The sequence below is a fragment of the Antechinus flavipes genome, chromosome 3 (genome assembly GCF_016432865.1).
Source record: "Antechinus flavipes isolate AdamAnt ecotype Samford, QLD, Australia chromosome 3, AdamAnt_v2, whole genome shotgun sequence".
Lineage (NCBI taxonomy): Eukaryota > Metazoa > Chordata > Mammalia > Dasyuromorphia > Dasyuridae > Antechinus > Antechinus flavipes.
The window spans coordinates 306,967,228-306,993,004 of record NC_067400.1 but is presented as its reverse complement, the minus strand read 5'-3'; the positions used below and the strand labels follow the sequence as shown (position 1 = coordinate 306,993,004).

The 25,777-nt window shown below is 34.1% G+C and overlaps 1 protein-coding gene across 2 annotated transcripts in view; it reads right to left on the bottom strand.

Moving 5' to 3' along the window:
* QTRT2 (queuine tRNA-ribosyltransferase accessory subunit 2) overlaps positions 1-25,777 on the bottom strand; it is a 49,621-nt gene that overhangs the window by 16,742 nt on the left and 7,102 nt on the right. For both annotated transcript variants that reach the window (XM_051985320.1, XM_051985318.1), the window contains exons 2-7: positions 19,737-19,957; positions 16,697-16,752; positions 11,846-11,922; positions 9,655-9,867; positions 8,095-8,294; positions 2,033-2,184 (exon numbers count right to left, since the gene is read on the bottom strand). In XM_051985320.1, the coding sequence (XP_051841280.1) occupies positions 2,033-2,184; positions 8,095-8,294; positions 9,655-9,867; positions 11,846-11,922; positions 16,697-16,752; positions 19,737-19,936 (898 nt within the window). In that variant the 5' untranslated portion in view covers positions 19,937-19,957. The remainder of the gene's footprint in view (positions 1-2,032; positions 2,185-8,094; positions 8,295-9,654; positions 9,868-11,845; positions 11,923-16,696; positions 16,753-19,736; positions 19,958-25,777) is intronic.

The window sequence follows — 25,777 nt, the reverse complement described above, 5'->3', positions numbered from 1 at the left end:
TGGTGATTTCCTAGTAGAATGGAATTTCATTCAGGTCAGAAACTGTTTTCCCCCCATCTTTCTATCTTCAGCATCCAGCACAGTCAAGTCAATAAACTTAAGTATTTATTATGCGCCAGACACATAAATAGGATTAACTGAGAATACAAAAAAAAAAAAGATCAATAAACTTAAAATAAAAACAAACAAACAAAAACTCTTATTTCCAGTAGCATGAGGAAAATAACCTGAAATCATTCACAAATAAATAAGATATAGACAGGATAAATTGGAAATAATCTCAGAGGAAAAGCATTAAATTAAGGAAAACTAGGGAAAGATCTATTGCAGAAGATAGGACTTTTGCAGAAACTTGAAGGAAGTCAGGAAGCAGAGATGAGAAAGGAGAGAATTCTAGGTATGGTAGAGCAGTTATGAAATCAAATGGCCACAGTCCAGAGATGGAGAAGAGGCCAGAGTTCACAGGGTGGGGAATAAAGTATGCTTTGTACATTAAAAAAAAGTGTTTGTTGCATCATCTTTTCATCTTTAAAATCTTTATACAATTAATCCACATACTCATTAAGGGACTGTTTGATAAAGGTGTGAGAAAGGAATAGATAGATCAGACTTTCCCAAGTCATATTTTGCAGAAGGCAATTTTTTTCTTGTACATTCACACAATCAACCGAAAAGTAGAGAATATGGGATCCTACCTGGCATGCTTATTATTAGCTATATAAAAGCAATTGACTCCAACAAGGTGCTTCCAATGCACATATCAAAGTCATAGAAGTCATTCTTTGAAAGATTTAACAAGAGAAAATTTTGTTCTATAACTCTGGTTGCTAATATCAAGCAAGTTACAAAAGAGAAGCTTACCAAAAGATATCTATCATGGTCACAGAGGTATTTTAAAAACAATCCAAAGAGAAGAGAAATTTTCTATTGATGGGAGGCCTCCATATGCCCCTTATGCGGGGAATATTGTGCTAATTATATCAAGCCTTGGAACATTGCAGGGTTTCTTAAACTGGGGTCATGAACTTATTTTTTAAATATTTTGATAACTATTTAATATAATTGATTTCCTCTATAATCACATTATTTTATGTTTAAAACATTCTGAAAATTTTTTTTAATATGACTTCATCTGTCAAAAGAGTTACAACAAAAAAAGATTAGGAATCTCTATTTTAAACATGAACTATGTTCATTCAAAAGAATTCTGACTACTCACCTAGGGAGAAGCAAGATGTAGAAAGACTATTGTTCGATCGATATAATACAGTGGATGGACAACTTATGGAGCTGAATTATCAGCATATACATGTATACGTATGTATGTGTGTATGTGTGTGTGTGTGTGTGTATGTATGTGTGTACGCGCGCTCACGCGTGCGCATATCTTGAATAGTTTCTGCAGATGAACAAGCCTTGAAATGGATAATCAGACAAGGAGAACAAGCTGCATTATTAGGTTTTGGGAAACTTAACAAGTGTTCTTAAGAACCCAACTGTGCTCCCTAGATTTTTAGTGAGACTGTATCAGTGTTAGTTATAGAATACCACAGTATTCAAAATTGTGAATTATGGAAAGAACAATGGAGAGATCATAGCATGAGGAAGCTACAGCACATCATATGTAAAGGACTGCATTCTATAAACAATGGGAAAGTGATCGGGGAAACATTGAGGAGAAAAGAAACTGGGCCATTTCCATAGCAGGTTATAATTGACAAGTGGCTAAAAGTATTTATACAATGTCAAGAGAACTAGAGAAAGACCCTCACAGCATAACTGGTGAACCCTCTGAGGATTTATGGGAAGACAAAGATAAATGTATGTCCAGCTATATGAATAGCTATGATTTGCACAACTCAAAGTACCCACATAATTGAAATTATAGATCCATTGGGCCAAATTGTCAGATATTGAAATAATTAAGTCAAGTATTAATAATGGGAGTAGAGAAAACACAGACAACACCATGGGTTGTGAACTTAACTATAAAGTTCCCATGATGTACTCATAGCATCTTTAAGAAGCTCACCTGTATCTTCAGGATTAGGCTGGTAATCAAAGCTGAATGTCAGAGCACAACCCCGTTCAGTCACTTGGTAAGGGAAAAAACTCTCAAATAGATCCACACCTGCCTCAATACACTCCAAGACTTCATCTGGTTGGCCAATACCAAAGATAAGCCTATAGAGTAAAACACAAAAACAATAACTCAAAAATGATGTAAGAAACAAAACTACTCAACTACAATATCTTTTTTCCAGAAACAAGATACTAATAATAACAATGATAATAATAATAATGAATACTTATACAATCCTTTCAAGTTTATGAAGCACTTATATCTCCTTTGATTCTTACCACAACCCTATGAAATAGGGGCTATTTTTATTCCCTTTTTTCAGATGAAGAAACTAAGATTGAGAAATGTATAATGATTCACCCAGGGTCATACACAGCTAATAAATGATTAAGGCAGGATTTGAACACAGATTTTCTTGATTCTAAGAAGTCATAGTGTAGAGGGCAGTTAGATGGCACAGTACATAGTACATCAGGCCTGGAGTCAGGAGGACCTAAGTTCAAATCTGGCCTTTGGCACTTTAAATTTATTAGTTGTGTGATCCTGGGCAAATTGCTTAACACCAATGGCCTCGCAGAAAAAATAAAAATAAAAAAGAAGTCATAGTGTCATAGTACTTCATGTCCCCCTATGTTGGTTTGGTTCCACTTAAAATACCAACAAAAGAGCTATTTCATTGCAGTAAATGAACAAGAAAAATGGCAAAATCCTACATAGTAGGAGTGAATCTTGGGGTGAACATCTCTTCTGTCTATTAAGAACAATACAGATATATACCTTTCCTTCTGACTCATTTACAACCCATATTCTGACTTCTTAATCTGAAATGTTTTATACACTGGCTCAGAATTTATCAATTGTTTTACTTATACTCCAATGATAGGTTGAAAACTCATTAATCTGAAAAATCAGTTCTTGCAATCAGAACTACAGCTCTGCTTTGGAAATTAAGAATCCAATTGGCTTTATTTTCCCTATACCATAACAAGTGATAAAATCTCTGCCTACAAACTGATCAGTGACAGTGAGTTTCTTGATGCACAAAGTACCCTCACATGCTTAATGATATGTCAGTAAAATAAATCAAAAGAATGATAAAGTTGTGCTGGTTATCATTTTTACAGTTTGTTGTTGGGTTAGTTTTTTTTGGTTGTTGTTGTTTTAATTTAGGGGGTTTTTTGTTTTTGTTTTTTTAAACACAATGCTCAACTATTTTTTAAATGTCCACTTAGGGGAAAAATCAGAAGATAAGCCTATAAAGTTCTGGAAAAGATGAGATGAGAAAGAGAGAAGTTCTGGAAAAGATTGTTTAACATTCTATCAGAACACAAAAGACAGAACTTGTTTTTTTCTGACTGCAATTTCTTTATGTCAAGTGACATAATGGATATATGATACAATATATCCAAGAATCCAAATAGGACTCAAGACTTGCAGCAGCATATAAATGGAAACAAAGAGCAAAGCACTCCATCTCAAAATTGTACAAGTTTTTAAAAACCAGAACATAATCACACCAACCAAATTTTAAACAGAATTCTTGTGGACTGAACCTCTGTCAAACATAGGCTCATCCATCACAAGAAGTCATCAGGACTTTGGAAGCCAGAAAACACAGAAACCAATGAACTATGTGGTCAGAAACTAGATCAGTAAAAAAAATACAGGATGACAAGTGAAAAATCATGGTGCAAACAGTAGTTCAGAATCATACACATGATCTGTGTTCACCAACCCCTAACAAAAGTCCTCTAAGAAAACAATCTCAATCTTTATTCTAATCACATCATGGTCTTTTACTTTAATAAACAACTAAGTTCAATATTTGCTTGAATTTGAAGATCATTAAGTGGTTCTTAACTGATTCTATTCCCATGACTCACCCGCTCTTTAAAGAATCCTCATCACAGGTCATCAACTTAACTGAACTCTACATAACTCTGAATCTATATAAATGACTATTTTGGCATGATATGGGGAATAAGAGAAATATAAATGGGAACAAGACAAAGAATGAAGTATATTGTTTCTTTTCTCACCCATTTCCCCATTTGATGATCTCTCTGACTTCAAATTAACTCATGTTTATTTATTTGTTTATTTTTTTAATTATAGCTTTTTATTTACAAGATATATGCATGGATAATTTTTCAGCATTGACAATTGCAAAACCTTTTGTTCCATTTTTCTCCTCTTTCCCCCACCCTTTTCCCCCATGTTTATTTATCTATACAATTCTACATTGTCTTGTAGTAAGCTAGAACAATAGTAGAACATTAAGTACAACAATGCTTTGTACACGATAGCTACTTTTAAAATTTTCAAGTTGAACTATGCTTTCATTAGGTTATTGTGAAGGTCAAATGTGAAAGCAGTTCAAAATAAGTATACTATACATATGCCCACTAATATTATATTTGGCAATCTATAAAATATCTGTTTTTGGGGAAAGCCCTATTAAAAATTTACATTATGATTTTTAAAAAGTTTTTTACTGTATTATTTATTTTAAAGATGCCTTTCTTTTTAAATTTTTATTTCCAAATTGTCTCTCTCCCTTGCACTATCTTACCCACCCACTGAAAAGGTAAGCCACATGACATCAATTATCCATGTGAAATCATGTAAAACCTATTTCCATAGTAGCCATATTCCCCCAAAAAAACAACAGAAATAAAGAAAGTGGGAAAAATATACTTTCATTTGCACTCAGGACTTATCACTTCTCTTTCTGGAGGTAAAGACCATTGTAATGATTAAAGTAGTCAAGTCTTTCACAACATTGCTATTACTGTGCACAACAATCTCCATGTTCTTATTTCACTTTGCTTCAGTTCATTTAGGTCTTGCCATGTTTTTCTGAAACTACCCACTTTTTTACTTCTTATAGCCAAATAGTACTCCATCATAATCATATACCACAACTTGTTTAGCTATTCCCCAATTGATAAGCATCCTCTCAATTTGCAAATCTTTGCCACTACAAAAAGAGCTACTATAAATACTTTTATACATATAAGTCCTTTTCCTTTTTCTTTTATTTCTTTGGAATATAAATCTAGTAGTAGTACTGCTGAATCAAAGGGTAGGCACAGTTTTATGGCCCTATGGATAGAGCTCCAAACCAGATTGGTGGACCAGTTCACTACTCTACCAACAATTCATTAGTGTCCCTATTTTTTCCCTCCTTCCCTCAAGAACTTATCATTTTTGATTGAACTGAGGCGGCATCTCAGAGCTGTTTAATTTCTATTTCTCTAATTAATAGTAATTTAGAGCATTTTTTCATATGACTATAGAGAGTTTTGATTTTTTTCTTCTGAAAACTACCTGTATATATTCTTTGATTTTTTTTTATCAATTGGGAAATGGCTCTTATTTTTATAAATTTGACTCAATCAGCTCTTTCTTATGCTCATTATATATGAGAAAGAATTCCTTTACCACAGAAACTTGCTATGAAAATTTTTGATATTACTTCATGAATTATGGTATATTTTAACATCATATATATCTGATTATCTCTCTTAATTAGGTCTATTTTTTATTTTTCTTTGTCTGAGATCATGGTTACAATACTTTCCCCCACTTTATCAACTTCAACTGAAACATCAGATTCTGCCCTAGCTCTGTATTTTTAACTATATGTGTCTTTCTGTTTCAAGTGTGTCTCTTGTTATATGATATATTGTTGGATTCTGGTTTCTAATCCTATCTATGTGTTTCCATTTTATGGGTGAACTCGTCCTATTCACATTCACAATTATGATTACTAACTGTATATTTCCCTCCATTTAGTTTTCTTCAATTTCTTCTTTTTTATCCTGTCCTTCCTCAATCTATTTTGCTTCTATTCACTGCCTCCCTTAATCTACCCTAACTTTTATTATTCTATCCCCTCCCCCACCAACTCTTCTCCTCTTCCCCTCTTATTTCAGTATCGGTGAGTTAGTTTTCCATATACAACTGAGTGAGTGAGTGAGTGTGTGTGTGTGTGTGTGTGTATGTGCATACACACCAATTCATTAGGAGTATTTGAAAGTCTTCTATTTCATTAAATATCCAAATTTTTTCCTCTGAAGGATTATACTTATCTTGATAAGTAGGTTTTTCTTAGTAATAATTCTAACTTCTTTGACTTCCAGAAGGCATATACCAAACCCTCAGCTCTTTTACTATAGAAACCACTAAATCTTATATGATCCTGACCATGGCTTCACAATATCTGAATTGTTGTTTTTCTGGCTGCTTTAAGTATTTTCTCTTTGAGCTGAAAACTTTTGAATTTGTTATAATATTCTTGGGAGTTTCCATTTGGAGATCTATTTCAGGATTTTTTTAATTTCTTTGTTATCTTCTAGATCTAAGATAATGGGGCAGTTTTCCTTAATAATTTCTTAAATATGAAATCTATTCTTTTTCTTTGATCATAGCATTCAAAAATTCTTAAATTATTTTTCCTAGATTTATTTTCCCGGGTCAGTTGTTTTTTTTAAATAAGATAGTTCATATTTTCTTCTATTTTTTTCCCCTCATTCTTTTGACTTAATTTGTTTTGTAAATGTCTCATGCAGTCATTAGCTTCCACTTGCCCAACTCTAATTTTTAAAGAATTATTTTCTTCAGTGAGATTTCATATCTCTTTTTCCCACTGGCCAATTCTGCTTATTAAGGAGTTGTTTTTTTTTTTTAATTTTTATGCCACTTTTACCTTAGGCCAATTCTAATTTTAAAGATGTTATTTTCTTCAGAAATTTTTTGTTCCTCTTTTACCAAACTATAAATTCCCTTTTCCTAAATTTCTTGTTATCACTCTCATTTTTCCTTTACCACACTTATCTCTTTCTTTAACTCTTCCAAGAATTCTTATTAGGCTTGAATCCAATTGGCATTTTTCCTTGATTTCTTCTGAGCTTATGTCTTGGTCTTTCCTGCAACTGTCATACCTTTTTATGGTCAAGGGTTTTTTGTTTTGGTTTTGGTTATTGGAGTTATTTCTTCATTCTTCTAGTCTATTTCTTGACTTTGAACTTTAATATGTTAAAGTTCAGGTCTGTTCACCTGAGAGTGGAGCGGCACTGTCTCAGTCTTTAGGCTTTTTCATGCTGCTGTTTTAAGAGTCAATTCTAGAAGCATGCAAATTTTTAGTGTTCCAAGAGAGAGAAAGATGTGATCCTGGGAGAGATATGGTCACTGTTCTCCTGGTCTGTACTCTTTATTCAGAAGAGCCTCTGGTCCCCTGCAGCTGCAAACATTAGCACTCTTTTCCTTCTGAGATTGTGACCAATCACCAGTGTTCCTCTCTGCCTTGGAAGTGCAACCCAGAACTGTGCATAGGAAATAGCGCTGCCAATCAGTACCTGCTGTACATTGTACCAGCAAAGGGTCTCTTATAATTTTTTTCTGACCAGTTGTTTAAGCCCTTTACTGTCTCTAGGCTGACAGTTCCCCAAGTTGCTGCTGCTGCTGGCCATGGCCAAGGTCATCGCTGGTGTTTTCCTACTATGTGCTCCAGATTATAGTATCCATCTGGGTGTTACAAAGCTCTCCTCCTAAATTTTCTTGATCTGAGGAAAAAAATCTCACCCTGCCCTTTTTGTTGGTTTTGTCACAGCAAAATTTGATTTGAGGTGTTATTTTAAAGTTATGGGGAGGGGAGTGCTGAAAGAGTTTATCTGGGTTGCTGTCTCTAACCTGCCATCTTGGCTTCCCCTTTATTATGATTTTACATTATTATAATTCACATTATCAACGTTGGAGATTCTTGAAGCCAAGAATCATCACATAAATCCTACATTCTATATAAAATTTCATCAAAATTACTAGCCTTGATTTCAGCTTTTGATTCCAAGAGCCAAGTTAGCCAAAAAAGGAAGAAAACACTACACCCAGATAATAAGCCTTTTGGCTAAGACCTTTGAATAAGTGAAAGTTTTCTTCAGTGATACACAATATGCTAATATCCATCTATTCCATCCCATTCCCAACTTTCCCCTTAATTTAACACTGGCCTTGGTTTGTCCTCTGGGAGCTCAGCAGTGACAGATGACATCAGCTGCAATCTTGTCTCCTTTGTCATGGCATCTCCATGAAAACCATCCAGGAGGAAGCCACCCACTGGCCGTTTTGCTGTCTCCCTTGCTGATCTCAGCCTTTCCTCTCGTATATCACCACCTTCAATTACTCCAATCATTACAGAACTTCGAAGAACCTAGATTGAGAAAGGAGAGTGGAAGCAGTAGAAAGCCAAGGAGAAAAAGAAAAAATGAACAGTAGTTAACATACACATCCCCCTCTCTTTCTTCTGAGATATCAATAGTCAACCTTAGATCCTAGAAGAAGTAGAGAGGCATTTTAGTATCTGTTCTGGCCTAGTTTTTTAAAAAATCACTGAAAAATCACCCTAAAAATTTAGAAGTTGATTAACGGGTGAAATGTCATATCTATAGAAGTACACAACATTTACACTGGTCTGTCCCCTGTATCTAGTACTGCAGCATATGGGATAGTTCCCATAGATAATTATTGCAGAAAATGAGAATGGATAGACCAACAACAAGCCCTAGGAAGGAAAAACATGGATTTTGGGGGAGTAGGGTCAGAGATACAGAAGAAAGAAGTTATGTTTCATCATGACATTCACATTTTCAGTTCTGCTCTTCTCCGCACATAAAAGGCCCACCTTCTTCCTCTCTACTTGAATTCTCTATCTAGTAAAGCGAGCTCTTGGGAGATTGTTTAAGAGCCACAAAATGACAGCACACTAAAGGGGTAGAAGATATCTTAAAGATTATCTTGTCAATTCCTCTCATGTTCAAGGGGGAAAAAATGAGATTCAGAAAAGCTAGAGATTAGAGAACTCGGTAGTACTCTTTATTCTTTTCACTATGCTGTGTCATCTCCAAACAATTAAATATTTCATGACTATTAAGATTTGTCTGTCCAATTAGAATATACAACTCACTGAATTCAGGGGCATCTTATACTTTACAATAACCTGCATCACATTTAGCAGGGTTCTTGAATCCTCTAGATCAGGGGTTCTTAATCTATTTTGTATCATGGACCTTTTGGCAATCTGCTAAAGGCTATGGATCCCTTCTCAGAATAGTATTTTTAAATGCCTAAAATAGAGTACAAAGGAATATAAAGGAAACCAAAGGTTAGTAAAATTAATAAAAAAAAATTTTTCTCTATTCAAATTTAGAAAACCCTTGAGCTCAATGCAGAGACAATGGACAGGATTCAGAACCCATTATCAAGATCTCTTTTTACAGGTGAAGAAACTGAGAACTAGAAGAGTTCATAAGGGGCAGAGTCAGAATTCCAATGCACTTCCTTTGACTTCCAGATTCAGTGCTTTCCTACTAAACTGCCCTGGAAGTACTTTGATGATGCAAACGGGAAGACTGCTGACAATTTGCAGAGGCAGTAAACAATTACAAAGCAACCAGTCTCCTGTGGTATCTTCTTTTTTCCACATGAGATACCCTGAGTTGCTGCCTAAGCTCTTCGCCAGGAGAGCAAGGAAGCAATTCCCCTCCATGAGGTATATCTGGATTTAGTCTTACCTCAGACTGTTCCTGGAGCTTTAGACACTCATCTAGGAAAGCTAGGGACCGATCCACAGACTTCCGGGCCCTTTTGGCAGAGAAGACCTCCCCACACAAAGCCTCTCCATCTGACAGGCACTGAAACCAGTCTGGCTGAAGGGCCTGCTGAATTGCCATGAACTTGGCTGCAGTCATTTCTAGGCGCCCTCCAACACCCCACACAGACACAGACTGTCAGGAAGAAAGCACAAAGTCTTAGAGAGCACAGCTGATGGCTAACAAGCAACCACCCTAAATAAAAATCCCGTGACATTATGCCATAATACTGAATTCAAACCTCCTTCACCTTTGAGATGATAATAACAATACAATCTCCTGAACAGATGAGGTGGAAGAACGGCCTCTTATACTTTCTCTTCCCTTCCACACCACAGAGGTAGTCACCTGTGGCCGTTATTATTGGTCCTTCATTCTCCAAGAGGACCATGACTTCAGGGAGGCGATGCCATGGGATGCAAATGAGTTGGATTTGAGTGAGGGAGGCTGGGCAAGGTCATCTGCCTCACCTTCCCCTCAGCCACCTGGGTCCAGGGGCCAGATAGAAATCAGGACAACTGGGAATGGCCCTGGATGAAGGTAGCCACCTGATGGGGTAGAGAATAGAACACTGGACCTGGAATCAAGGTGGCTTTGAGTTCAAAACTAGCCTCAGACATTTACAAGCTGTGTGCATTTGGCCAAGTCACTTCACCTCTGCCTGCCTCAGTTTCCTCAAATATAAAATGAAGATGATAACAGTACCTCCTTCCCAAGGTTGTTTTGGGAATAAGAGGAGATAATTACTTGTAAGAGCATTTAGCACAGTAGCTGGCATATATGGTAGAGACTTAATGCTTGCTTCCTTCCCTTCCCTTGCAATCAGAAAAGGTGCAAGATTGGTTAAGTGGAACAAAATACGACGTAAAAAATACACAGATAGCCCAAGGGATGTATCAGTATCTCCAAGATAATAAAAGAATAACAGAAATGACTCCAGCACAATGGGCACATCCCATATGCAGGATTTAAAGGATAACATATTTAAAAATAGGGCAAGAGTGAGGTAAGGAACTTGTGATTTGCATTGGTGGAAAAGGGAGCAAAGAAATCCTGGATCCATTTAATCAAAAAAAAGAAAAAATTCTTTGGTTTTAGCTAATCTTAGTCAATATTAAATACAAGATACTTTTAGGAGATGCTATTATTAGCATATTGAATATATGGCTTCAAGAAAAGTCAATGTGTTTTTATATGGAACACTTCACTACATTGCTGATGTAAGACTGCATTTCAATGGATAACAACTCCTTTGATTTAAATACTTTTCATATTTCGATAATGTCCAGAGACACCAAACATAGAAAATGGAAACCCACAGCTCTACAGTGTATGGTTGCACATGACATAATCTGTTTTTTACCTATTTTTTTTTTGAGATTACTAAATCTATAGAGAATTAAGTATGTAAGATCAAAGGGTTAAAAAAAAAAAAAAAAAAGGATTTCTTGGGAGCAACTAACTTTACATCTGGCTATTGCAGAGAATCTTCCAGTCATCACAGAAGCTGATTTCAGCTAGCCAGATAAAAGTCACATCTTACATACATTTGTATGTGAAGGAGATCTCCCATGAAGGATTTATGGGAAAACATGGACCTAAAAAAGCATAGGATGAAAAAAGTATAGAAGGGTCATCACCACTGAAGGAAATCAAAGATTGTATAGTACTTATTAAGAAAAGGTTTCTTAGAATGTTTACCCAGGGGCAGTAGGTGGTGCAGTGGATAGAGCACCAGCCCTAAAATCAAGAGGACCTGAGTTCAAATCTGAGGACACTTAACACGTCCTAGCTGTGTAATCTTGGGCAAGTCACTTAATCCCAATTTCGAGGGGGTGGGGGAAAGATGTATTTTACCAGCCAAAGCCCAATCGTATCCTTCTCACCCAATACACATTATCATTCCCTACTATAAACTACCTTATTTATATTTGTAGCAATAAAGCCAGGGGCTCTAAAAAGTAGAAAAAACAGATCAGAGTTTTAAAAAGTCTAATACTTTATTACTTTTTTTTTTTTAACTTTTCCATCTAATCCTTTAATATCTTAGGATTACAGCAGTCTAGATTTCCAAGTACAAAGCAGGTTTCACAGGGTCCTTACAAAAACATACCTTATTAGTTACGTAGCCAGCTGGACAGGTGTTGACAGGATCATGGAGGGAACAATAGAAAACTGATTCTGGCATTCCTATCCAAATGAGAAATAAGAAACCGAAAGATTTTAAGTCAATGATTTTACAATTTTGTAAATACAGTATTTTCTATTAATGAATGCAAAGGAGAAAAAAAATAAACAAAAACTCATAGATGAAATCTCATCAATTAGAAATAAATCTAAATGTGGTAAAATTCAGACATACAACACTTAGAATTTTCAATTAATCAATCAGCAAATGTTTATTAGTTCCTGTGAACCAAGCACAATAGTAGGTGCCAGGGATATAATGAATGAAACAATCCTTTCTCTCAAGGAGCTTAAATTCTAATGGAGGAAATAAGTACATAGATAAGTATACATGAAATAAGTATTTAAAAAAGATTCAAATAAATATAAAGTAATTAAACACAGGGAAGTCTGAAAGAGAGGTACTGGCAATTGAGAGAGGAAAGGCAAGAATTGATAAATGGTCAAAGGATATGAACAGACAATTCTCAGATGAAGAAATTGAAACTATTTCTAGCCATATAAAAAGATGCTCCAAGTCATTATTAATCAGAGAAATGCAAATTAAGACAACTCTGAGATACCGTTACACACCTGTCAGATTGGCTAGAATGACAGGGAAAGATAATGCAGAATGTTAGAGGGGATGTGGGAAAACTGGGACACTGATACATTGTTGGTGGAATTGAATACATCCAGCCATTCTGGAGAGCGATTTGGAATTATGCTCAAAAAGTTATCAAACTGTGCATACCCTTTGATCCAGCAGTGTTTCTACTGGGCTTATACCCCAAAGAGATACTAAAGAAGGGAAAGGGACCCGTATGTGCATGAATGTTTGTGGCAGGTCTCTTTGTAGTGGCCAGAAACTGGCAACTGAGTAGACGTCCATCAATTGGAGAATGGCTGAATAAATTGTGGTATATGAATGTTATGGAATATTATTGTTCAGTAAGAAATGACCAACAGGATGATTTCAGAAAGGCCTGGAGAGACTTACATGAACTGATGCTGGGTGAAATGAGCAGGACCAAGAGATCATTATTATACTTCAATAACAATACTATATGATGATCAATTCTGATGAACGTGGCTCTCTTCAACAATGAGATGAACCAAATCAGTTCCAAAAGAACAGTAATAAACTGAACCAGCTTTACACCCAGTGAAAGAACTCTGGAAGATGACTATGAACCACTACATAGAACTCCCAATTCCTCTATTTTTGTCTGCCTGCATTTTTTATTTCCTTCACAGGTTAATTGTACACTATTTCAAAGTCCGATTCTTTTTGTACAGCAAAATAACTGTTTGGACATGTATACATATATTGTATTTAATTTATACTTCAACATATTTAACATGTATTGGTCAACCTGCTATCTGGGGGAAGGGATGGGGAAAAGGAGGGGAAAAGTTGGAACAAAAGGTTTTGCAATTGTCAATGCTGAAAAATTACCCAAGCATAGACCTTGTAAATAAAAGGCTATAATAAAAAAAAAAAAAAAAAACTAATTGATTAATTAGAAAGATACTATAATTTTATTAACCAGTGAAGAAATACCAAAACATACATGTTGATTAGTTATAAATTCAAGATGAGAATAAGTACAAAAACTAGGAGCAGGAAGGTGGACCATTCCAACTAGGCTACACATGGAATTTGATAAAAGGATGAATCACTCACTTATTTAAGGAGAAAAAATGGCTCACTGGGATACTTACAATTTTTCTATGACAGCAGGGGTTCTTAACCTAGGATCTATGATCTTAGGTTTTGGGTTTTTTTTTTAAACTATCTAATTTCAATAAAGTTTACAATCCTATGTTTTATTTCATGAATTTAAAAACAATATTCTGGGAAGGAGTCCATGGATTCCACCAGACTGCCAAAGAGACCCAGCACAGACCAAAAAAAAAAGTTTAAAATTCTTGAGTTGGAGGAATAAAACAATTTTGGAACACCAAACCTAAAATATTCCTATTTAAAATACTTTAAATAACCTAAAATTAGAACGAAAAATTCCCTAAAGTAGCCAATAAAACTTGAGCAAAACTGTTTTACTGAAACATTAAAAAAAGCTTTACAGTTTTGCCATCTTAGATTCAATGCTTGGATTTGTTAAAGGCAACTATAGACCTCTTATTTTCAATAACTTATTAACCTACACTTTATTGATATAAATAAAAATCTATGTTTACTCTAAACCAAGAAGAGGTAGATGAGAATACCCTTTAAGCCAGAGTACTTAATTACCTTCCTAAAGAAGGCAGGAACCAGAAATCTCATATCTAGTAAGTTGTTTTAAGTTCCAATTGTGATTCTACTCTAAAGATGATATTTGTCAATTCCCAACATTAAGCAAGTGAGCTCAGGCGGGAAACAAGCAGATAAATGTCGATGCTCAGCCTTTTAAATCCAACTGAATCAGGTCTTCATAGTGTGGCTTCACTATTTCGTTTACAATGATTTTCCCAGACATTAGAAACACCCACGTTCAAATATAAGGAGAAGAAAAAACTTCAGAATAAAACACAAAGGAAAATAAGTATAAAGAATACTAGACTTGAGAATTAGGAGATGTAATTATGGCTCTGCAAGTGATCAAATCTGATCTTTATCTATAAAGTTAAGAGGGTTGTATTAGATAACCTTTAAAGAACCTTCTAACTAGAAACTCCTATAATTCTTCCATTAGTTCTACTTTATCCAGTCTTATTCTCCTCTACTCATCTGAATAGAACTGAAAGCAAAATATATATAGATGCATTTCCTCTACCACTAAGCAAACTTCTGGGCTTCCATCCCATTTTTTCATTTAGTTACATGTTTAAGGAAAACAAACTCATTTTAAAATTAAAATTAAATAAAAAATCTTTAAAAAGGAAAATGTAAATTGGAAATCTCTCTCCAAGAAAATAAAGTGTATAGTATCTTCAAAAGCCAGATATATTATTTTTTGCTTTATAGTTTTAAATTATCCATACCATTCTTCCGTTTCTTATGTAAAGATAATTAAGAAAATAAACATCAGACTTCTACCAAGATGCTCTAGAAAATAATATTCCACTTTGTATTTGTATGTAATTTATACAAATATGAGACAGTTTCAAAAGTTTCTATCAAAAAGTAGCTTTAAAAGGAATGGAATTGTGGAGTGACAGCTGAACTGTCTACAATGAATCTGTGAAGAAAATGAGAGCTTATCATCATTTTGGAGAGACTACTATACCTAAGATGGCCAAAGAGAAGACACAGGAAAAAAAAAAAAAGACAAAAATAACATTTCTAGAGAACTGAAGTTCTCTAGAGTTCTAGAGAACTGAATTTAATCCTTATCTCACAAAGGAACACAGAGAATTCTTGAGAAAAGACTCTAATCTGTATCCCAAGAAAACTGAAGGGTGGGACTCTATTTGTAAGAGAAATCAAAATGCTGATTTGCTGAAATGAGGATTAAAAGTGACTCTGACACGGCTCTTTCTCACAGCTGACATACTGTATGTGTAACTACCCAAGTCTTTGCTTTATTTTTTAAATATGTTTAAAAACATAATGTAAAGATTTAAATAATTATTTATAATTTATCATTAGTTTTGATAGTTATTGAAACCTAAGAAATTAAAGGGGTTGATATACACAGATAATGAAATGTTCATGAGAAAAGAGGTTTCTCCAGTTTACTAAGTATTGGTCACTTAATAAATTTCAATAAAAATTACTTATTTAATAAATTTGTTGTTGTTGCTCAATTGTTTTCAATTGTAACTTTCTGTGATCCCATTTGGAGTTTTCTTGGCAAAGATACTAGAGTGATTTGCCTTTTTTTTCCCATCTCATCTTACAGAAGAGGAATTGAGGTAGAGTTAAGTGATTTGCCTAGGATCACACATCTAGGACATGTTTAAGACTGGATTTGAACTCAGGGAGATAAGTCTTCCTGACTCCAGGAAAGCATTCCACTGTGCCACCTAGCTGCCCTACTTAATAAGTATTACTTATTAAATGACTAAATAACAACTCATTAAACTGAGGCCTTAAACTAATTAGTTAACTTGAAATATGCTGTAATTGTATTCAACTAATTAAAAAAATAACAGAACATGCATGTTGATTTCCTATGAACCCAAGATAAGAAAAAATGAGAAAAATCATCTGGTAGCAGGAAGGTGGATCACTTGACCTAGGTTACCCATGGAGAATATCAACTCTAAAACTTTTGACACTCTGCTACATTTTTTTCTACTTCAGTTTAATAAAAAAAACAAAAAAAGGAGATGGGGAGGGAATTGTTCTGGGAATAATTAGAAGAAAATTAGAAGAAAAACCAGAAGCTAAGAAATTCAACTGCCATGTGCTCTCTTTCTTGAAGGCAGTTCCAGAATACAGCAGTTTGATATCACGTATAAAAATAACAAAAATTGCTGCTGATTCCTAAGTTGGGTTGGGATCTGAAAAAAACATACTGTACAAAGCCTTTCACTGAAATACAAAGGCTATTGGTGTCCAATTATTTTTTGGTGAAAGAAGAAAACTGAGCAACAAAAAGCAACACATAGATGTTTGTGCCTCAGACACCTTTCACATAAGTAGTACTTTCCTCTCAGAGCAGGAATTGTTAATGAAAGGAGAGACCTACAGAAGGCAAGTTAGGACAATAACAGTCTCTGTTAAGTTTGCAATGAAGGAATTACTGCTAAGATACTACCACATATTCAGAAATAAATAGCTGTCCCTGCATTACCAAACTCTAAAATTAGTATATCAACAAACACATACTAAATATACAATTTTTACCTATAAATTTTCCAATTCCTTCCTTATATTCCTCCAAGATTTCATAGTGTTCAGCTCTGTGACCAAAAGAAAAAAAAAGAAAAAAAAAAAAGGTGACATAAGAGCTAGAGAAAAATCTGCTCAAGTTTTTGATGAGACAGAAAAAGCACACAAACACAAAATCATGTCACGGCAACAAAAGTCAGCCCCATTTAAAAGTAAAAACTAAGGTTTTGCTATCTCCAGTGAATGAAAACTTCAAAAACAACATATTTAGTAAAAACAGAAGAGACAAAGACCCTTTGATTTAAGACAGTTGGATTTTCTTTTCTCTTATCTCCCGCCCTTAGAAAATTGTTATTTCATACAAGACTAGAGAATTAATTGATCATTCGTCAAGTACTTCAATGAGCATAAAAGTGATGGGATGAAAATGACACAGAATGGATAGAAAACCACAGGTGAGGCACAGATACTTTGTAACATAATTTTCGCGGCCAGTAATTGGCAGAAAAAAACTTCAAGCAGTGTGAATGGTAGCAACTACTCTGCTGGTTTTCAACTTCCCTGGGGCATCAGCTCTGAGCTCAGGTTTGAACCATCTCAAAAGCTAGTCAGGGACCTCGAATTCTGAGGCTGGCTCTTCAGTTCTCTACTAGGTCAACATATATAGGAACAGAGGGTACAGTGTAACTCAGACCTTGGCCCTTATTATCTTTCTTTTGATACTACAGACATATTCTAAAACAAGAATCTAGGACAGGGTCAAAAGGGAAGTCAGATTTAGTTCTTACAGCTTAAACTTGATACCAGTGGAGTTTTCTTGCTTCAGAGATAACCAAACATGACTTACAGCTTGTCAAGGGAATTTTGATAAATTCCAAAACAGGCTGGGCTTGCTAAGTTGGAAAAAGGTCTATTGCTTGCCTTGGGTTTATACTTCTTCCTCACTCTTTTCTTGAATCACCAAGTAATAATGCTATTATTTATTGTTAGATCAGTGTCAATATCTTGAAACTACTTTTGTACCCCAGAGGTGAAAATTTTATGACACCTTAATTAAAGTTAACATTCAGTGTCTTCCTATTTGCCTATAGACTAAAATATTTAAGTACCAATTCAGTACTTAAAACTCTTCACAGTTTGGTCTACCTTTCCAGATATTTCTTACCTCCATAATTCTCAGTAAAGTTCCTGGAATATAGTAGGTGCAATGTAAATGCTAGTTATTAATATTATAATCATTATTATACATATATATTACACATATTATAAGATTATTATAGGATCTGTCATTCTAACATTTTGTATTACATTACATATATTGATTTGTATATTATATTATATATTACATATTCAGTTATGTATTTAATAATGATACTATTTTAATAATATTACTTTTTACAATATTTATAATATTTTTATAATGTTTCCTAGCATATGCCAGGCATTGTACGAAATGCTTTACTAATATCATCGCACTGGTTCCTCACAACAATCCTGGGAGGGAGATACTATGCACATTTTACAAATGAGGAAGACAATCACACAGCTAATAATTGTGGGCGGCTAGAGAGGAATTAAGTCTTCCTAACTCCAGATCCAGCACTCTATTCATTGTACCACCTACCTGTCATCCTTTCCACTAATGTTCTAGCCCACAGGTGTCAAATTCAAATATAAGTAGACTCTGGTGGCAACATGTTGACTTAGCTTCAAATTAACATTATCTATCTTGTACAGTGGTACAGTAGATAGAATGCCAGGCCTGGACTCAAGAAGCTCTAAGTTCATCTGGCCTCAGATACTTCCTAGCTGACACTGGGCCAGTTGCCTAAGTTTCTCCATCTGTTAAATGAGCCAGAGAAGGAAATAGCAAACCACTCCAGCATCTTTGCCAAGAAAACCCCAAACAGGGTCACAAAGAATTGGGCCAGAACTGAAACTACTGAACTGTATTTTTATTTATATTTAACATTTCCCAATTATACTGGATGAACTAGACCAGTTTTGCCAGCACTTCTCTGCTCTGACTCTTATTCAAACTTATACTTTGTATTCCCACCTCTATATATTGCCATAAATTGTCCATTATCTCTAAGGTACATTCCTTCTACCTTTCAGAATCTTTATCATCAAAGTTCAATTTAGGTGCCACATCCTTTGCAAAGTTTTCCCAAATTTCTTATTTTCACTGCTATCTTTTTTTTCAAGTCATACATGTAATATGCTGAACTTAAAGTTAAGAACTGAAGTTTTGAGATGATTGATACCAGTTCCAATGATCTTGTGATGAAGAGAGCCATGTACATGCAGAGAGAGGACTGTGGGAACTGAGTGTGGATCACAACATAGCATTTTCACTCTTTTTGTTGTTTTCTTACTCATTTTCTTTCCTTTCTGATCTGATTTTTCTTGTGAAGAAAGAGAATTATATAAATATGTTTATACATACTGGATTTAACATATATTTTAACACATATAACACATATTGGATTGCTTGCCATCTAGGGGAGGGAAGGGGAGAAGGAAGGGAAAATTTGAGACACAAGGTCATGCAAGGGTCAATGTTGAAAAATTATCTGTGCATGTTTTGAAAATAAAAAGCTTTAAAATTTTTCTTAAAGAAAAAAAAAAAGAACTGAGGTTGTTTTGTTTTGCCTCTGATACTTCCTAACTATGGAAGCTTTAGCAAGTCACTTCATATCTCTGAGGCTGAGTTTTCTCATTTGTTGCAAAGACCCATAAAACAATACTAATATTAAATAACTTTTGCAAACCTTAAGGCACTATATAAATGTGAGGTTTTATTATCTTGTTCTATAAACGACATGATTCTCCAATAGAAGGTAATATCTTTGAAGGCAGCAGTTGCTGTATACCCAGAACCTAGTTCAAACCTTACATACAGTGGACCCTTCATAAATGTCTGTTGAACTGAAACAAACCTCACATCTACATGTCTGCATAAAGAACACGGGTCTTAGATACCAAACAGCCTGCAATGATTACTTTAAGCTTGTTATTTATAATAACAGATGTAATGAGGCCCAATATTTACAATGAAGACAAGGTGAGTTGAGTCATGACTGGAATCCCACTGATGACCTGCAACGTGTCATGAGTCAGATGTGGAGCTGATCCAGTTCTGGTATACAGCAGGCAACCTGGAAACTCCATGGTGCGGTCCCCTTTCTTTCCCAGGTTATTTAATGTTCCAAGGCGACAGCCCTGAACCACCCTGGAGAGATTCAATTTCATCCTGAAGTTATTCACTGGTTCCTGATAGAAAAAAAAAGCATTTGTTAAAAGGAAATATTTGATACATGAAAGTCAGATCACATTAGGTCCCAGGTATTAATATTTTTATATCCATCTTGCATCAATGAGGTGACATAAAACAATAGCCAATCAGGAAAAAAATGAGTTTGAATGCTATCTCAGACATTTACTAGCTGTCAGAGCCCAAGGCAAAGGTTCTATCAACCTCAATTTCTGCACCTATAAAAATAGGAAGAATAACAGCACTCTTGTCACAGAGTTGTTTTAAGGATGAAATGAGATACTATATGTAAAGCACTTATCAAACTTAAGACTAGATAAATGTTAGCTATTATCACTAGAGGAATTAGAGAAGAATTGGACTTAAAATGCCTTCCTCAAGGTCGCAAATAACTCAATAACAAATCCAGAACTCTGCTTGAGTTTTCAGACCTTCCTTAATCCATAAAATAGCTACAATAGTATTTTTTGGTACAAATTAAAATGTAACAAATGAAAAAGTAGAATTTTTTTTTTTAAATCACATGAATCTGTTGGAATTTTCTTAGGATAACAAAGTCTTGTGATACAAAGTACCATCCACATCCATAGAAAGAACTACAGAGACAGAATATGGATCAAAGCATAGTATTTTCGCTTTGTTGTTGTTGTTTGCTTGCTTTTTTTTCTTTTTCGTGTTTTCTTCCCTTTGAATCTGATTTTTTTTTGCACAGCATTATGAATATGGAAATATATTTAGAAGAATTGCATATGTTTGACCTATATCAGATTGCTTACTGTACTGGGGAGAGGGGAAAGGGGTAAGAGAGAAAAAAATTTGGAGCACAAGGTTTTGCAAAGGTGAATGTTGAAAACTATCTTTGCATGTATTCAAAAAATTAAAATACTATTAAAATCATAAACTGATTTTTTAAAAAGAATAACATAAAGTCTTTAAAACTAATATCTGATGAGAAAAGAGAATAGTGTTTGTTCCTGCTTTTTGATCACATTTTTCAGAGATCAAAAATTTTTTCCCCCCATTGTTACTTGAAGTTCATATTCAGGACTTCAAGGTGATAGTTTCTGTTTTCTATTAGTAAATTCCAGTGATTCCCAATATAGTTCAGTCATTTAATTGACATATTTCTGGCCTATGTTAGCTTGCAGATCAAGAATAGAAAAAAAAAAAAACAAAACATATTCCTATTTTAACCATTTCCTCTAGAATCACCTGGGATATAATTTTAAATGTAGCATGAGATTTTCTGCTAAGACATGGCAAGTTATTTTCACATGTCTATAGTTCTTCAAATAATTCTTGATCTTATGGATTCATTTAAGTACCACATTCTTTAAAGTTTTTTCCAACAAAATTCTTACCTATGAAATGAAGATTTTATTCTTAATAGTCCCTTACAGTTCAAGATCGTTTACCATTGATTCTACAAAATCTTAAGTTTAATAATATCCACTTTGTAAGTGGAGAAATTAACTCAGAAGATTGGAAGATCCTAATTGCCAGCCTTTAAAAAAAATTCTGACAAAGAAAATTCCCCAGGAAAATGAACCTTATTCCCTCAAGGATTAAAAGCATTTACATTTAAACCTAATGCCCAACATATTGTTTGAAATTTTTAAAACTAAGCTTTTTGTTGTTGTTGTTTTGGCTCAATAAAAGAATTTTGTTTGTCATTTTGTGTAATCAATATACACAGTATAAAGAAACTGAAAATGCAAGAAGTATGCTTATTTTCTTACAAATTAAACTAGAAGCCTTGTTACAAGTACTCAAAGAGAAGCAGCCATAAATATTAGTCAACAAAATATAAAGAAATGAAGAAATTGGGTTTGTTTTAGATTAATTAATAATAGCAACTATAAAATAAAAATTAAATTCAAAATTTCATGAAATCAGTTAAGATAAAGCAAGGATGTTTATGTCCCTAAAAGTTGTGAAAATATATAAAAATCAAAGAAAAAATTACCCTATATCATATGATGCAAAAAAAAAAAAAAAAAAAAAAAAGAATCACTTAGCCCTTTAGTACAGAAATTATTTTTGGTTTTATCTCTGGATCTTCAGCATTCAGAGGAGAGCCTTGCACATATTAAGAGTTTAATAAATACTTGCTGAATTGAACAAAAAAGTTCAATGTTTACTAACATATTGCTGTATTATGTTTTTTTTAAAGAGGATGTTTCTTTTCTATTTATTGGCTCAGTACAGACAATTATTGATTGCAAGTAATAAAAATAGTGCCCACAAAGGTCTGAGCCCATTTGTGGCAAAAGTTCTTTTAAAACTTGTATTCCAGAACACTAAAAGCAGGGGGAAGAAAATGGATCAATACATATACTAATTGAATTCTGAGGAATCTAAAACATGTGGCCCTATTTCTTTAAGGTAGCAACAAGGGGAAATGCTATTCAAACCTAGATTCTGGTCATTCAGGATCACTGACTTACATTCTGGCAAAATATTTGACCAAAGCTTTTGGATTATCCTTATGGGCAATTTACAGACTAAAGGGCAGGTGGATACAGAATTGACAATCAATCAGAATCAGAGAATAACCGTTGATAGCTCTACATAAACATGAGGGAAGTTGTTAGTGAAATCTGTCCTGGATCCTGTGTTATCCACATTTTTATGTAGCATAAGATAACCTCTGAAGGTATCCCTTCCAGTTCAATATTTATGATCACAGATTCTATAAAACTTTAAGTTTAATACTATTTACCCTCTTAGTGGAAAAACTAACTCAGAAAATTGAGACCCTAACTTTGTCTTTTTTTTCCCCTTTTCTTTTTTTAAAATTCTCACCACAAAATTTCCCAAATGAACCTGAATGAAAGTATATATGTGATATTTATCATATTTGTAGATGACATGCAACTGAACATGTCAGATAATAGAATTAGAATCTAAAAAAAAAAAATGATGGCTAGAATAAAAGACTGAGTCTAATAAGATGAAATTTAATAGAGAAACCTCTGTATTAGCATGGAAAGAAAGTTTGGGTTCAAAAAAAAATAAATTTTACAAGAACAAAATAGGAGTCTTGGCTAGATCCCAATTTGTGTGAAAGATGTGGAGGTCTTAATGGACTGGAAGATAAATGTGAATCAAAAATGTGATATGGCAGTCAAAAAGCAATTTCAGCCATAAGCTGAATTAAAACAGGCAAGGGAAGTGCTATACTCTGCCTTGGTTTTTTTTTTTTTCCTAAAGGTTCCTATCAGCTCATGAACACCTTTCCAGTAACAGGCTTTTTGACAAAGACACATTTAATATGCCTATCAAAATTCTGAAAAAGTAATCCTGTTACCAAATTCAACTTGCCTTTTACTCCTGGGTAGGGCAAGTTACCACAATATTTCCATCCTTATTATCAGATGTCCTAAGCGTAGAAGGTTAATTTCAAAGCTATCAAGGTTAGGAGAGCTAAGTACATTCTCCTGCCCCTTCTCCAAGACTTAGTAGCACATGTTCTCCTAATGAATGATTACGTGGTAAATTTTAGTTCTATACCATTAAAAGATAAAAGCAAACATTCTCATTCTTCTCTGTGTCTCTCTCTCTTTTTCTCTCTCTGTCTCTCTTTCTCCAGGTGGAATTATTGAGGATCTAGATTAGTGGAGCACAAAAGGTATGAAAGCTTGCTAGGCTCTCTCAAGGTCTGTCAAATTTCTGTTACTCCATCAGCCTTCTCCATCCTAATGCAAGTGTTAGAATCTAGGTCAGGGTTGAAGGACACATACAGTAAACTCTGCAATTTGAGGCTGGGTCCCTGCTGTTTACATAAAGCAGAAGCATTGCTGGCTCAGCTGTTATCAAGTCACAATCTCCCTTTTCCCTTTGAAGGTTTAAGAATGCTAACTGGCCAAAGAGCTCAGGTCCAGTTAAAAGACACACATTTGAGACCCTTGGCATATTTAGACATAAATACTCATTGACCTGGGGAGAAATCTCTATGCTCTGTTTCTCATAATTCACCTCAAGATAATATGTAATCAGTAATCAGCAGCATTGGAAAGTAATAGTTAACCTCAGGATGAAGCGAGTGCTCAAAAACCAATATCCTGAGAACAACCTTGAAAAAAGTACCTTTATCATAGGGAAAGAGAGGGCAAAACCTTCTGGTTAAATAAAGGAAAAAGAGGAGGGGGAACCTTCTACACTTTTGATGAGTATCTTTCAGCCTATATTTAATAGGCTCTGTCTATGAGGTAATGTCCAATATAGGTATTAATATGAAAGGAAAAAGGAAAAATAAACTGTACTTAATATGTTTCTTTAACTTAGAATTTTCTCTAAATAGGGTTTCCCTAAAATTGAAAGAAATAATAACAGCAAAAATAATAATGTTGGCTTCATTGATCACTCAGTCTTATTTCTAAAGGTAGAAATTCATATATTAGTAATACCTTGTATATTTTGCAGAAATATGCTTTATGATACAGTTTTTTGTACTTCTATATTTCTTTTTCAGTGGATGGAAGGAGGTAGAAGGGTGGAAAAAATGAATTTTTGATCATTGAAAGATATATTTTTTTAAGTTAGTAAGTACTTCAAATCACAAAGTGAGTCAAAGCAATCAAAATAACATACTGGTTAATGAAAGAGTCCACCTTCAGTCATATTTGAGAATAGGATATGTTTTGTAGGACTTCATATGTTTATTAAATATCAAAATGCTTGCCTTTTCAATGGGTGGAGGAGGAAGCAAAAAAATATGGAACTGAAGTAAAAAATTAAATAAGAGAATGGAAGAATACCATGAGAAACAACATGTCATTGGTAGCAACCTTAAAATAATCAAGATCAGTTTCAAAAAAAAACCCTTTTTTCCTTATAATAGTCTAAAAATATTGCCTCATCTTGTCAAATAGTTGTAAAGCAAATTTAATACTGCTTAACCTAAATACACAAATTTTATCTTTTACTTCAGACTATGAGCTGCAGTAATAGAAGATGCCTGTTCTTAATGAAATTCATATAAAAGTAATATGAAGCACAAGCCCAAGGGATTGTTAATATATTTCAAAAAATAAATGTGGGTTATTAGGGAGAGAAGGGGGGATAAGCAATGAGAAAGAAACTGAACATGTTAGAAAGGTATTCTTTCACATTCTAATGGTGTTTACTTATATTAAGTTCTTGCAACATACCTCTATTGTTCAATTAAATGAAAAAGATGATTTTCCAGAATAAAATGTCAATTAAGTTAAACCCTTCTGTTTCTTGGAAGAACATTTACCATGGGAAACAGTCCTTGGTAAGAGAAAAATATTGCACATTGTATGCAATTGTACATCAAAAATGTACATTTTAGATACAGGGATGCTGTGGTCAATATCTTGGAAAGAGAGACTGAACTACTTAGGAAGAAAAAAGTAAATTTGGCTAAAATTCTATTATTATATAAGTTATCAGATTTTGTTTTGCTGGCAAGACAAAATTTGACTATATTTTGAATAAAGTGCAAAAAAATAAATGTGCAAATGATAGGACAATTTTAAAAAGTGTTAATCAAAAATCTGAATGTGTTCTAAGAAACCAAGGACAAGAGCAGAAATATCAGGTGTTAAGACCCCAATATGTTATTTGATGTATATTCTGGCTGGCATAACAAAAATTCTTAGTTTCTTGGAAATTTCATCCTTATCCCATAAGTAAATATCATCATAACTTTCATAATGTTAAATGGATGTCTAGAAAAGTCCCATTATAACATGCATTCACAGAGGGATTTTTAAAAATAATATATTTTTTAAAACAAATTTTATTTTGAAAACACTTTGAAACTGCATTCAAGAAACAATCTTAACTAACAG